The 14,143-nt window shown below is 37.4% G+C and overlaps 1 protein-coding gene across 1 annotated transcript in view; it reads right to left on the reverse strand.

The window, feature by feature from the left end:
* The window catches only part of PLPP1 (phospholipid phosphatase 1), a gene marked incomplete at its 5' end in the record, with an annotated part of 35,235 nt that extends 28,322 nt beyond the window's left edge, over positions 1-6,913 (reverse strand). Inside the window, 2 exons of the mRNA XM_049648881.1 lie at positions 902-1,182; positions 6,740-6,913. Coding sequence (XP_049504838.1) covers positions 902-1,182; positions 6,740-6,913 — 455 coding nt within the window. The remainder of the gene's footprint in view (positions 1-901; positions 1,183-6,739) is intronic.
* Positions 6,914-14,143: the final 7,230 nt, after the last annotated feature.

Here is a 14,143-nt window from a genome sequence, read left to right on the forward strand (position 1 = left end):
GAGAATCATATATGAGAAACAGTCAAAGGATGTTTTACCCAGAGAAAAGTCTTTGTTGGATGATGAATAACTAACGTAAAGTGATAGCTACTTTAAAATTACAAGGTCAACCATATAGAAAAAATAAAGGTGACAATGCTGAGACTTGAGATGGGAAACTGGCTCTCCTACTAATTAGTGATTTTATTTAATGTTACTGGGCCTCCGTTTCCTCATCTATACATTAAAAGAGTTGGACCTTTTGGGTTCCACACATCTGTTTCATTCATTCCTAACAGTGCTCCAGGTATAGAAAGGAGCCCATGAAGGATATTAAAAGAAGGCAACCCTAAGACCAAAAGCTGTCAAGATATAAAGTGTCCTTATAAAAATATTCTCGAAAAATACTAAGAGACTGAGCAGAACTTAATACACAACTGGACTTCATCAAAAGTCAGCAAACTATAACCCCTGGAGCAGCCACTGTTTCTGTTAATAAAATTTTATTGGAATATAACCAAAGCCATTAGTTCAAGGATTGTCTGTGATGGGTTTTTCCTGGTACAACAGTACGGCTGGACAGTTGTCAAATTAAGCAAATGGCCCACAAAACCTAAAATATTTACTGCCTGGTGCCTTAAGAAAAAGTTTGCTGGTCCTGAACTATATGACATACCAAGTTCATTTTACATTATTATTCATTGGACATGCAAAGACTTGCATTAAAATGCTCTTAAATAGAAGGTAGGGCAAAAATGGGGAAAAAAGAATAAGATAATAGGTCAAAAAATGGTCTCAATTCACGTCCCAGTAACTACACTAGTTCTCTCTTTAAGCTAGTGGCTAACTCATCTCCAGTTTCTGGAACCTTATTTCCCAAGAATACACAAGATAAAACAAACATTAAGGATTTAACACGCACCTGCCCTCCTTCACTTTTTGTGCATTCCCTCGACATATGTAGTTTTCAATATAACCAGAACTGCAGTTGATTTTTGACCAATCTGGGTCACAAACATCCAAGAAGTGAGGCCGCAGTCTGCCTATTGAATACTTGGCAATGTCAGTCAGGGACTGACTAGCAGCTGCACCAAATAAAAATGTTCCAATGGCTTTGTAAATAGTGGCTATGTAGTTATTCCTGATAAAGGAATTCGAGTGCAAGAGGTTATAATAAACAGACAGGGCTTCTCCAACAATCATCTGAAAAACAAACAGAAAAATAGTATGTTAAAGCAGGAACCAGGCACTTAAGCAAAATAAAAAATAGAAAATAAAATGATAAATCACAATAAAATCTTTATTTTAAAAACATCACCTTTTTTTTTTCCATTTGCAAATGGAGAGTCAGTTAGGATAGCTAAATCTAAACCATGAAAAAAGGTGCTAGATGAATTGTCGATACTGCTTAAAAAGCAATGGCCAAAACAATTTCAAACTCTACCTGAAACAATACGATCTTACTTTTTTTCTTGTACTCAAATACAGTGAGTTTTAATACGCAATGATGTATCACAGAGAACAAAAACCATGGTTTGTTAAAAGAAGACAAACTTCCCCAATTAGAATATCCCTTATATAGTACTTTTTCTGGCAGTCTTCATTTTTATCAAACATTCCTCTGAATCAAACACATCCATCATATTTTAAAAAGTAAAATACTTTCAGGGAGTAAACTAATATAAAAGCAGAGATCTAACATGGAGGCCAAAGGGTACAGAGGGCAGAGATCAGCTGACACATAGCCTCCCAGTCCTGCCTCTACAGACTTGTAGGCCTGGCTTTCTTAGCAAGTCTCATTAACTGATCAAACATACATTTGATGGTCTCCTTCTCCAAGAAAATATTTCAAGTGACTCTTTCCTCTTTATTTTTCACTGACTTTGTTTGGCACTAAAAGTGGAGACAACAAAGCCCCCCCCCCCCCCCGCACCCACCGCTTCCAGTAGAGCATGTGTCAGCATAGGCCATTGGTAGTGAGTTTAAAGGCATAAAAAGGCTTCCAAATACTTGACAAGCTCGTAGACCAAAACCCTAAGAAATCCAAAAAATACTGAAAGGCAAAATTATAAAAAAATTCATACTTTCTGATAAAATAATCCACGTTCTAGCCACTTGAGACCAAAATAAATAAATGACAAGAGTCAGCTTGCTGATATTGGTGGAAGTGGGGAGACACAAGTCACAAAGTTGTGCTTAAGATACAAACTAGTTTCATGGCTTTGTCTTAAATTTTCATTAACAATTTTACAGAAAATTCAAACATTTCCATGTAGTGGATATAATTTCCAATTATCTTCAGGGTCAGCCTTATCATAGGTAAAATAAATGGTTGTCTTCTGAAAGAGATTTCTTCATCTGTCTCCATGGCTCCTAGGATTCCATAATTAGAATGTTAGAACTCTAACAACTGTGAATTGTAGACTATGAATTGTATAAAAGCAAGAACGAAGTTTTAGTCATTGAATAGAAAGCCAGTACCACCACGGTGGCCTAAAACAGAGCAGATGGTTAATAAATTTTAATTAAAAGTGTTGCCTCTTGGGTAAAAGGTAAACACCCTTAGTTTCAACATTAAGCCCCACAGAAATACATTCCTCATTATAGTGCTTAATGTGAATGACTTAATCAGATCCTTTTCTCAGGAGAGAAAAACCATATGCACTTCTAGGGATACCACACCTCTGCAATTTTGCTTAGGGTTCTCCCCAAGTGCCTCCGGTAGCCCCGTATTAAAGTATACACTGTCTCCTCTGACTGTTAAGATATTCCAGCAACTGCCTTGATAGATCAACAGCAAGAAAATACTTCTCTCATGTTTCATTATGGAATTGTTCTTTGATCATTTAAAATATAAACCAAGTTTATTAATCAACCACAATCTGAGCAGCTGAAATATCCCCACCTCAGCTGTCTGCTGTTCATCCTGCATAAGCACTCAACTGTTTTCCAACTCTTGATCTTTGGGAGTCTTCCTAGGCATGATGATCATTTTTTAGGACCACCCAAACCCTGGTCTTGACACTGATGACAGCAAGTCAGCTCACTAGGAGAATTCAGAGTACTGGGCACAGATGACAAACTGATTCACAGAAGAAGTGTAAGCTGAAACTTAACCCTAAATGGTGGGGAAGGGCAGAGGGGCGCTAAAGCTGACAAACACTAGGCTAGTGTACATCATTTTTTATTATGCCCTCTATCTTAACTGAGGGAAATAGACGAATTCTAAACTGATTTTCCAAATTAAATGTTGGGATGTGTCTGTGCATTTCACTACACATGACAGCCATGTTTGTTTCATTTTAATATGTTATTCTGCCCTTTGAACCATTTATGCCAATGCTTAGCCTTTTGAAGTCCACACCTAAGCTAACTGTAGTCTTACTTTAGAGCTGGGATCACTTGTTACACATTATTTATACTCCAAAGATATGATAAATTATTAAAGAAATAAAGATAAGTTTGGGGGACTAAAACCAAATACTCTGAAAGATCAAAGCTAATAATTACCTAAATACATGTAATTCAGTCATTTCAAAATAACCTATGCCCCACACTATTTTCTCACCATCGCCTTTAAAAATCCATCAACCAAAAGGATTTATACATCTTTACAGTGTCCCTGTATTATGTGTCTTCCACTCAGGGTCCACCTTCCCAAAGGTGTAGTCTAAAATCACTGGTGTACTTCTACTCCTTCCTAAATATCTCTAACTACCTTCGTTCCCGTTATTCTACTGAATATTTTTCCAAAGTCAAAATGGTCTCATTGGATTGAACGGGTATGAAAAGTCAAAATGGTCTCATCAGATTGAACAGGTATGAAGTCTGAATCACAGTCCTGATTTTTTTTAAAGAACTGATAGATTTTCTAGTAAATAAAATTAAATGTTTACACATTTAACCAAGTGCTGCCTGAAGGAAGTGGAGTTAATGAACAAAGTTAATTTTTTGTTTAATTACTACATAAAACACTGCTCTGTGCAGTGTTTGTTGACATGGTTGACATGAAAACAGGACTTTGATAGCACCTTTAAACAGTATGTTCTTTTTTTTTTTTTAAAGAAACCTATATTCAATTTATTTGTTTTATTAAACATAAAGATAACTTTCTCACAGCTCATGATGAAAGAGTCAAAACTTCCAAATTAATGAAAGGTAAATAACAAGTCCTTACTAAGGTGTTGTGTCAGGCACTGCCCTCGATGGGCAGACCATACCCCCACACTTGCTGCCCGCAGTCAGCAACCTTTCCTGCTGCCAGCCTTTGGTCTGTAATGGATTTTCTGTAGTTCTGTTGGTGCAGCATCCCTTTTAGCGAGACGCGAAGTCAAGTAGAAATGAAAGACAAATACTTCTGCAGCAGCTTTAGAGTACTCCAAGGGACAATCCTGCATGAACTCGGCTACTAAGTTGACCCTTCAAACGGCACAGGTTTGAACTGAGCAGGTCCACTTACACATGGATATTTTTGATAAATACAATACAGTACTGTAAATGTATTCTCCCTTCTTTAGGATCTTCTTACTTTTTCTTTTTTCTAACATACTTTATTGTAAGAATATGGTATGTAACACATGTAACATACAAAATGTGTGTTAATTGACTAGGTTATCAGTAGGGCTTCCAGGTAACGGTAGGCTATTATTAGTTAAGTTTGGGGGGGCATCAAAAGCTATAACATGGATTTATGACTGCACTGGGGGTCAGTGCTCCTAATCCCCACCTTGTTAAAGAGTCAACTATATTTGCAACTAAGTGTCCTACTAAAAATTTTATATCCAAATAGTATCTCAGAAACATATATACTTAAAAATAAAAAACTACTCTTACTGCCTCTTTAAAGGAACAATCATATAGGCCTGACTTTCTTTCTTTTAGTAGTAAGAATTCAGTTTAAGATGTATCTAGATCAAAGGGATCTGCTGATTTCTTAGAACTTCAGCATACTGCAGGAGAGCCAACCAGTATTACTGTGCAATTACTCTTATTTTATCTGAGCACCTGGGACATGCCAGAATCCACCATGCCCAGGTCCATGGCAGGCAGCAACGGTACCCAGAAGAACAGGAACTCACAGTCTCATGAAACAAACTTGTTTATAATGAAGGTGTTCTTTTATTAATTATGTACCACAAATTATGAGTTGATTAATTCTCAAGGCTAATAAGGAACTGTGATTATTCTTGAATAAAACATTAAATTTCTAGGGGCACCTGGGTGGCTCAGTCAGTTAAGCATCTGACTCTTGATTTCAGCTCAGGTCATGATCTCATGGGGTTCGTGAGATTGAATCCTATGTCAGGCTCTGCATTGACAGCATGGAGACTGTTTGAGATTCTCTCTCTCCTTCTCTCTGCCCCTCCACTGCTCACACTCCCTCTATCTCTCTCAAAATAAACTTAAAACACACACACACACACACACACACACACACACACACACACACACACATTACATTTCTAAATTAAGGGTTTTTTTTTCAATAAACTCCAAAACAGACAAGACATATATGTTATCTTGTTAGCCTATCTCCTGAATGGGACCATATTTTTTCCTTTAAACCATATAAATCTTCTTTCTAAAGTTATAAGTTATGGAGCATAAAACTATTTAATCTAAGTCACAGACTCTCTAGGTCAAGACATTATAAAATAATCTAGTCCAATCACTTGAAGTCTACTCCCTGGAGCACATTCTCTAAACATTCCCACCTGAAATTCTAAAAACAATAGTTGCTATTATGTTTTAGTACCAATAAAACTTCTTGTGTTCACTGCTGATCATATATAGAACTTTGGCTTTTCTCTCTAGTTTGTGCCATTATCTAAAAATTCTTTAGGGGGGCACCTGGGTGGCTCGGTCGGTTAGGCGTCCGACTTCGGGTCAGGTCACGATCTCACGGTCTGTGAGTTCGAGCCCCGCATCAGGCTCTGGGCTGATGGCTCAGAGCCTGGAGCCTGCTTCCGATTCTGTGTCTCCCTCTCTCTCTGCCCCTCCCCCGTTCATGCTCTGTCTCTCTCTGTCTCAAAAATAAATAAACGTTAAAAAAAAAAAAATTAAAAATTCTTTAGGGGCACCTGGGTGGCTCAGTCGGTTGGGCATTCAACTTCTGCTCAGGTCATGATCTCATGGTTTGTGAGTTTGAGCGTCACGTCAGGCTCTATGCTGACAGCTCAGAGCCTGGAATCTGCTTCGGATTCTTTGTCTCCCTCTCTCTCTGCCCTTTCCCTGCTCACGCTCTGTCTCTCTCTGCCTCAAAAATAAGTAAATGTTAAAAAAAAGTTTTCTAAAAAATAAAAATTCTTTAAAGTAACATGGGTTAGAATGAAGTCTTAAGATTAGTTACTTGTGATTTTTTAGAACTCAGTAACTAGAAAGTAGGTATATATACATTGATTCCGCAAATTATAAAATACCCTAGGGTATAAAGTATGCTAAAAACACACTGCTATAACATTCATCTATTTCGTGACTACTGCACCAATAGCAAATGAGAGCTCTACACATCACAGGGACTCCGAAAAAGATTAGCATAAAAGCTACACACTTTCAGTGAGGTTCTTCTAATTATACATTGTTATTCCTTTGGTCCCACTTACAACAGCTGAGATTTTCTTGATCAAGTAACACCTTCAATTAAAGGTTCGAAAAAACACACATTGTTTTGGACATTTATGCATTCAATAATTAACAGATTAACACAAAATTAAGCCAATTGCCCAAAAGTGATAAACTTGGAAAAGTGGATTTGACTTACAACAATAATACTGAATGGAATGATTATTCCACCTAATAACGCATAAGGTATGGTGTCTTCTTTGTAAGGGTACTTGATGGACTCATCAGTACAGAATATTCCTCGCTGGAAGGGGGTATGCCTTGAAGTAAGAATTGCAAAAGGCAATCCAGCTAGCAAAAGGAATAAATGAAAATATCATTAAAATAGAAATATGAAAATTAATGGCAATAATTATCCCAGAGACTGTTTAAAAATGCATTTGCCATGAAAATAAATAAGAGCACACGTAAAAAGGAAATGCAGCAATTCATGCAATAGAAGTTAAAAAGATTACAGTTTAGATTAAGAAGGTAGAAAGAACAATGCTTAACCAATTTAACGAAGAGCATCTTCTTCCTTTTTTCTTACCCAAATAAACTAAGCCGATTTTAGGGAAGACAAAAAAAACAAAACAAAACAAAACAATTCCCTTCTCATGCTCTTGTTTGCTGTTTAATCACAGGACTTTCAACACTATTCCCAAACCAATTTGTCACACACTTTGCTTCCAAAAGGAAAACAGAATTTTGATATTCCCCTTTTTGTCTCTACATTACTACCACATTTAGACAGGACATGGTCACGGCTAAGCTACAGAGTATCTAAAAAATGTGTTATCCACTCTTTTCTATACCGTCTACAGCAAGTTTAGAGCTGCTATGAAAAGGACCTGAACTTAAACCAAGTTTAAGAAATAACAGACAATGGAGTCAAGTACAAAAACTCCAAAAGACTGTTCTCTCTGGTTTCATCACTGTTTTCCCTGAAGATCATGTCTCACACCTCCTAAAATTAAAATGTCTCTTCCCTAAAAGTCAACTTTAAGAATTCATTTCTCCTTTACTTCACTGAAGCACACATACTGATTAACATGAAGCATACTGATTAGGAATGCCCTGTAAGAGTGTTAAATTAGCAAAAACCTTCTACATGAGGTCTGTGTCAAGATTTATCCAAGAGCGGAAGATTCTCTCCCTCAGAGACCCATTCTCCCAGCAGTAATGCCATCACCATCAAGCTATCACACTCACTATATATTCAAATGTTCTTTCCATGAAACTACAAGTCTTGACAACCATTTACAGTTCTCATTAACTCCACTAACGCCCCAAAGGCTGAATGACAACTATAACTCTGCCCCCCTGCCTGAGTATCATTACTACAAATATCAAGTATGTTCTATCTAAAAGGGCCAAATGAAAAGAAGCACTTTCTACGGCGCCTGGGTGGCTCAGTTGGTTAAGCATCCAACTCTTGATTTCAGTTCAGGTCATGATCTCAGGGTTTCATGAGTTCGAGCCCTGTGTCAGGCTCTGCACTATGTACAGAGCCTGCTTGGGATTCTCCCTCTCCTCCTCTCACTCTGCCACTCCCTGACTTGTGCTCTCTCTCTTGCAAAATAAATAAATAAACGTTAAAAAAGGCGGGGAGGAGGGCCTCTGGGTGGCTCATTCAGTTAAGCGTCCAACTTCAGCTCAGGTCACGATCTCCTGGCTTGTGGGTTCAAGCCCCATGTTGGGCTCTGGGCTGACAGCTCAGAGCCTGGAGCCTGCTTCTGATTCTGTCTGTCTCTCTCTCTCTCTCTGCCCCTCCCCTGCTCACATTCTGTCTCTCTCTCAAAAGTAAACAAACACTTAAAAAAATTAACAAAAAAAAGCACATTCGGAGTTATTTATCTTCCTGCTTTTCATTTATACCCTGAATACATAAACCGAAGTTTATATCTCTGTATTAAGCTATTTGCCAAGAGTGGCCACCCATTAGAAGTCTTTAAGACATTCACAAGGTTCCCAAAGGCATACTTATAGTAAATGCTACAATTACCAAAAAAAGAAAAAAGAAAAGAAAAAGAAAGAAAGAAAATTAAACTACAACTGACTTTGCTAACAGACCCTTATACCACCTCTCATATCTGATTTCAGACTATCCTCTGATTCACCAACCTGTCTGCATTCAGAGGAATGTGACAAAATGCCCAAGACTTTAATACAGATACCACAGGTGAGCACAAACATTTTATACTTAGCACACACTGTGGAGGTTAATAAGCAGATCGATGATTTCAGTTATTGCCTGCCCCATATAGTAACAAAACATTCATCCTTCAATAGCCATACTCTTACCCAATGAGCAAATTTATTTTATATTCACAAAGAATCACCATGTCCACAATTCAAATCTACACATAATAATGGAAATTTTCACTCTCTACATTGCATATTTCTGAATTAGTTGAATTTTTCAATGATTTCTTTTTTTGTGGTAAGACAAGATATCTAGTATGGAAATTAAATCCACATATAATTAGTGTCCAAAGTGCAGTAGACTTTATGTCCTTATTCTCAGGAAAAATTCCTCTTAATAAACCCAAATATATTGAAAAATGTTCTTAGAAAGCATATCCACCAAGTTGATTTTTTTCCCTCTGACCACAAAGATTATGTTGAAAATTATTTTTAGATTTAGAAAAAAGGTTTGTGGTATTTTTTTTTTTTAGTATAGAAGGAAACAAAATCACATACAAGTATAACTAGTCCATTTTTAAAAACAGGAATACACAAATGGAAAAATATTGAGTGAATCCATTCTCAAAGAATTCTGGTAGGTGCTACCAGGAATACAAAACTGAGTAAGGCACAATACATACATAACTGTCACAGAGAATAAAAAGAGGTACAAAAAGCTATGAAGCTTCAAAAGAGAAGCTTTGATAATATTCAAAAAAATGGTGGTAACCACAATCAGAATCTCAGTAGAAATTGTCTGGTAAAGATAGATTTGGGGATATAAAGGATTTCTGAAGCCACAGGGTAAGAGAAACTCTGCAGGACAGACAGGAAGTGAAAAGAAGTGGAGGGTGAGGCACCTGGCAATGGCAATATTAAAGGAATGAGCACAGGAGGAAGATCCACTGAGGCAAACCTGGAGGGCGGAAAAAAGGTCAAGAGAGAATAACATCACTGAGGCCAAGTCCAGAGAGAGCATCTCAGGAGGTGGTGAACTGGTCCACAGCATCCAACACATTTTTAACAACCAGACTTAGAAGTGGTTTTAATAAGGAAAAAAGGGTGGTAACCAAACCACAGAGATTTTAGTAAGGAATGATTAAAACACACACACACACACAATAAGCAGGAATATACCACAAATGTACACTATTCTTTTGAGAGTGTGAGTACAGAAAAGCAATTGTATCACAGAAGGCCTTAGAAATATTTCCAAATTAATATTTGCAATCCCTCATATAAGTCCATGAGATCTATTACATCACTGCCATTATCCAACACCATTTCATTTTCACTAAAACTGAATGTAGAGCCCAAAAAGGGAATGGAGAAGACCAAATAACCAGTTGTTCACTGACCCACTTAGGGTCAGTGACCACGTCCAGATTCGTCCTCTGGAAATTTTGGCATTGGAACAAAGACTGACTCAGAGCTGGCAAGCAGCACTGAACCATGCACAAGAAAGACTGGCAAAAGAAAATGCTGAGGACAAAGCAGGACTGCAAGGAAGACAGAATGACCAGCCTGGCCCCTAAGAGCGAGAAATGGGGAAAGCAGTCTTGGCTCAGCATTGTCAAAGGGTCCCACCCATCTTGCTGTTTTGAACCTTTGAGTGTCTTGTATCCTTTCAACAAAAGCTAGTTAGAAAGGAAATCTCCTTGCAAACAACAGAGCCATAACTAAAATAATTATAAACATTCTTCCTACTCTGACAGCATATAGATTACTAATTTTTTGATTATGCTACATAATGCTACAGTGAACATTTCCAAATACTAATTCTTATTTTCAGTTCTAATTATTTCCTGAGAATATATTTTTTATGTGGAATTGTAGGCGAACAGATATAAATGTTAAGGTCCTTGACAAACTGCTCCGAAAAGGTTATTCTACATAATAGCAATTTACTCCAACAGCCACAGGGTACATAAATATGGAGAAGTGCAAAATTTTAAGACTTATGATGCTATCTTCAGTATTAACCGTACATTTCTAGGCAAAAGGGTTCCACTTACCCTTTTGTCAATGTAAATCAAACACCCTTTTCCTTTTACCTCAAAGATTACATCTCCAAAACAATCCCTTTTCATCATTAGTCAGATGACTACATTCGTCAAACCATGTTTCTCCTAATACTTAAGTTTGCAAAATTCACTTTCATTTCCTTTTGGAAAAAAACAAAACAAAACTTTACTGAGGTATAGTTTACATACCATAAGATTCATCCACTCTAAATACATAATTCAGTGATTTGTAGACTTACAAAGTTGCACAACCATCACCACAATCCAGGTTTAGAACTTTTTCATTACCCTAAAAATTCTCATGAGCTCATTTGCATTCAATCCTTGCTCCCACTACCAACCCCAGGCAACCACTCATCTGTTTTCTGTGTTTACATAGATTTGCCTTTTCTGAGCATTTCCAATGAATGGAATCATATTATATGTAGTATTTTCTAAGTCCTCACATCACTCAGCATAATTTTTTGAGGTTCATCCACATTGTAGCATGTACTTTGTTCCTTTTTTATTGCTAAATAGTATCATACTATATGTATATACAACATTTGGTTTATCCATTCACCAGTTAATGGATATTTCAGTTGTTTCAGTTTTTGTCTAGTATGACTAATACCACTATAAACATTTATGTGTATGTTTTTGTGTGAACATAGATTTTCCTTTCTAATGAGTAGACACCTAAGTATGGAATGGCTCAGTCATATAGCATATATTTCTGTTTTAGGTTCATGTTTAACTTATTAAGAAACTGCCAAACTATTTTCCCAAATGGCTCTACCCCTTTACATTCTTACACTCTGCTTTTTAATATGCCCATGTGGCTAGTCATATTAGCCCATGTGAGAGTCAGATTTTCTGCATGGTAAACTCATACTTACCCACAGGTAAGTACAGCCTTCTACAAGTGAATACTTATCATAGTTCAAAAGAGGGTATGTGATATGGTAGCTCACCACTTCCAACAACTAAATACCACAAGACCACTTCTCCATCCCTTATCAGAGATAGGAAAAGACAATATAAGAACATGGTCACACACCATCTTTAACTTCCTCTGCACAAGTACTCAGAATCTCAAAACCATGATATAAACAACAGTGTTAGTTAGAAAGACTGGTGGTGGGGTGTCCAGCAAAACTGAGAAACTGTAGTTAAGAACTTTTTTACTGTAAGCAAACAAAACAATCAGCAAAACTAAACGGCAAATGTCAGAATGGGAGAAGATATTTGCAAACGACATGTCAGATAAAGGGTTAGTATCCAAAATCTATCAAGAACTTATCAAACTCAACACCCAAAAAACAAATAATCCAGTGAAAAAATGGGCAAAAGACATAATAGACACTTTTCCAAAGAAGACATCCAGATGACCAACCAACGCATGAAAAGATGCTCAACATCACTCATCATCAGGGAAATACAAATCAAAACCACAATGGGATACCACCTTACACCTGTCAGAATGGCTAACATTAACAACTCAGGCAACAAGAGATGTTGGCGAGGATGCAGAAAGAGGATCTTTTTTGCATTGTTGGTGGGAATGCAAGCTGGTGCAGCCACTCTGGAAAACAGTATGGAGGTTCCTCAAAAAACTAAAAACAGAACTACCCTACGACCCAGCAATTGTACTACTAGGCATTTATCCACAGGATACAGGTGTGCTGTTTCAAAGGGACACATGCACCCCCATGTTTATAGCAGCATTATCAACAATAGCCAAAGTATGGAAAGAGCCCAAATGTCCATTGATGGATGAATCGCTAAAGAAGATGTGGTGAGTATATACAATGGAGTATTACTCGGCAATCAAAAAGAATGAAATCTTGCCAATTGCAACTACGTGGATGGAACTGGAGGGTATAATGCTAAGTGAAATTAGTCAGAGAAAGACAAATATCATATGACTTCACTCATATGAGGACTTTAAGAGACAAAACAGATGAACATAAGGGAAGGGAAACAAAAATAATATAAAAACAGGGAGGGGGACAAAACATAAGAGACTCTTAAATATGGAGAACAAACAGAGGGTTGCTGGAGGGGTTGTGAGAGGGGAATGGGATAAATGGGTAAGGGGCACTAAGGAATCTGTTCCCTGAAATCATTGTTGCACTACATGCTAACTAATTTGGATGTAAATTTTAAAAAATAAAAAATAAAACAAGTTTAAAAAAAAGAACTTTTTTACTATAAAGGGAGCTCTTCTAATAGTGAAAACTACACAAATGCCTCCATAAAATAATGTTTTAAGGTTCATCCATGGTGTAGCATAGACTGAGATCCTGTTCCTTTTTACTACAGAATGGTACTACATTACAGGGATATAAAACTATCTGATGCTCAGGAAAGAGTGGCATGCAACTCCTGAGTCCACAGCAGCAAATCATTAAGGGGTACACTGCCCCAAGGCTAAGAGCATTAGGCATCAGTCTGAAAAATCCTGACACAAAGATGTCAGGCACCATACCTCAACAGCCTGGAACATGAACAGACCCCACTGGGAGATATAAGATACCACCAAACAGAGAGAGAATGATGTCCTTTTGTGAAATACCTCAATGATCATATTCTTCTCCTAATTCCTGAACAAGAAGGGAAGGATGGAGATGGAGACAGGAAATGTAAAGAACCGAAAGGTATAGACTAAACTGCAGGATAATGGGTCTATTATTATTTTTGATACCTCACACTGTTTTTTAAAATTTTTTTATGTTTATTTATTTTTGAGACAGAGACAGAGAGAAACAAAGCATTAGTGGGAGAGGAGCAGAGAGGGAGACACAGAATCTGAAGGAGGCTCCAGGCTCTGAGCTGTCAGCACTGAGCCTGATGCAGGGCTCGAACCCACAGACTGGTAGATTATGACCTGAGTCAGACACTTAACCAACTGAGCCACCCAGGTGCCCCTGGAGGTGTGTGTTCATTTAGTCTACCTTCTTTATTAAGTCATTTGAAAATATACCTTTGTTTACTTACCAATGGGGAAAATTCCAAGTAGGAAAGAGTCAATTTTGAAAATACCAGTTGCCAAAGATGCTAGTGAGGACCTAAAATATAATCGTACTTAAAAAGATAATAAAAAGAATATGTCAATGCTTAATTTCTTTTCCTTCTGCATATATTTAAAGAGAATGAGGGTGGCCTGGATGGCTAAGTTGGTTAAGCTTCTGACTTCGACTCAAGTCATGATCTCACGATTCGTGGGTTAGAGCCCTACATCAGGCTCTCTCCTGACAGCTAAGATCCTGGAGTCTGCTTCAGATTCTGGGTCTCCTTCTCTCTGCCCCTCCCCTGCTTGTGTTGTGTGTGCATCTCTCTCTCCCAAAAATAAGTAAACATTAAAAAAAAAA

Source organism: Panthera uncia (genome assembly GCF_023721935.1).
Source record: "Panthera uncia isolate 11264 chromosome A1 unlocalized genomic scaffold, Puncia_PCG_1.0 HiC_scaffold_17, whole genome shotgun sequence".
Taxonomy (NCBI): Eukaryota; Metazoa; Chordata; class Mammalia; order Carnivora; family Felidae; genus Panthera; species Panthera uncia.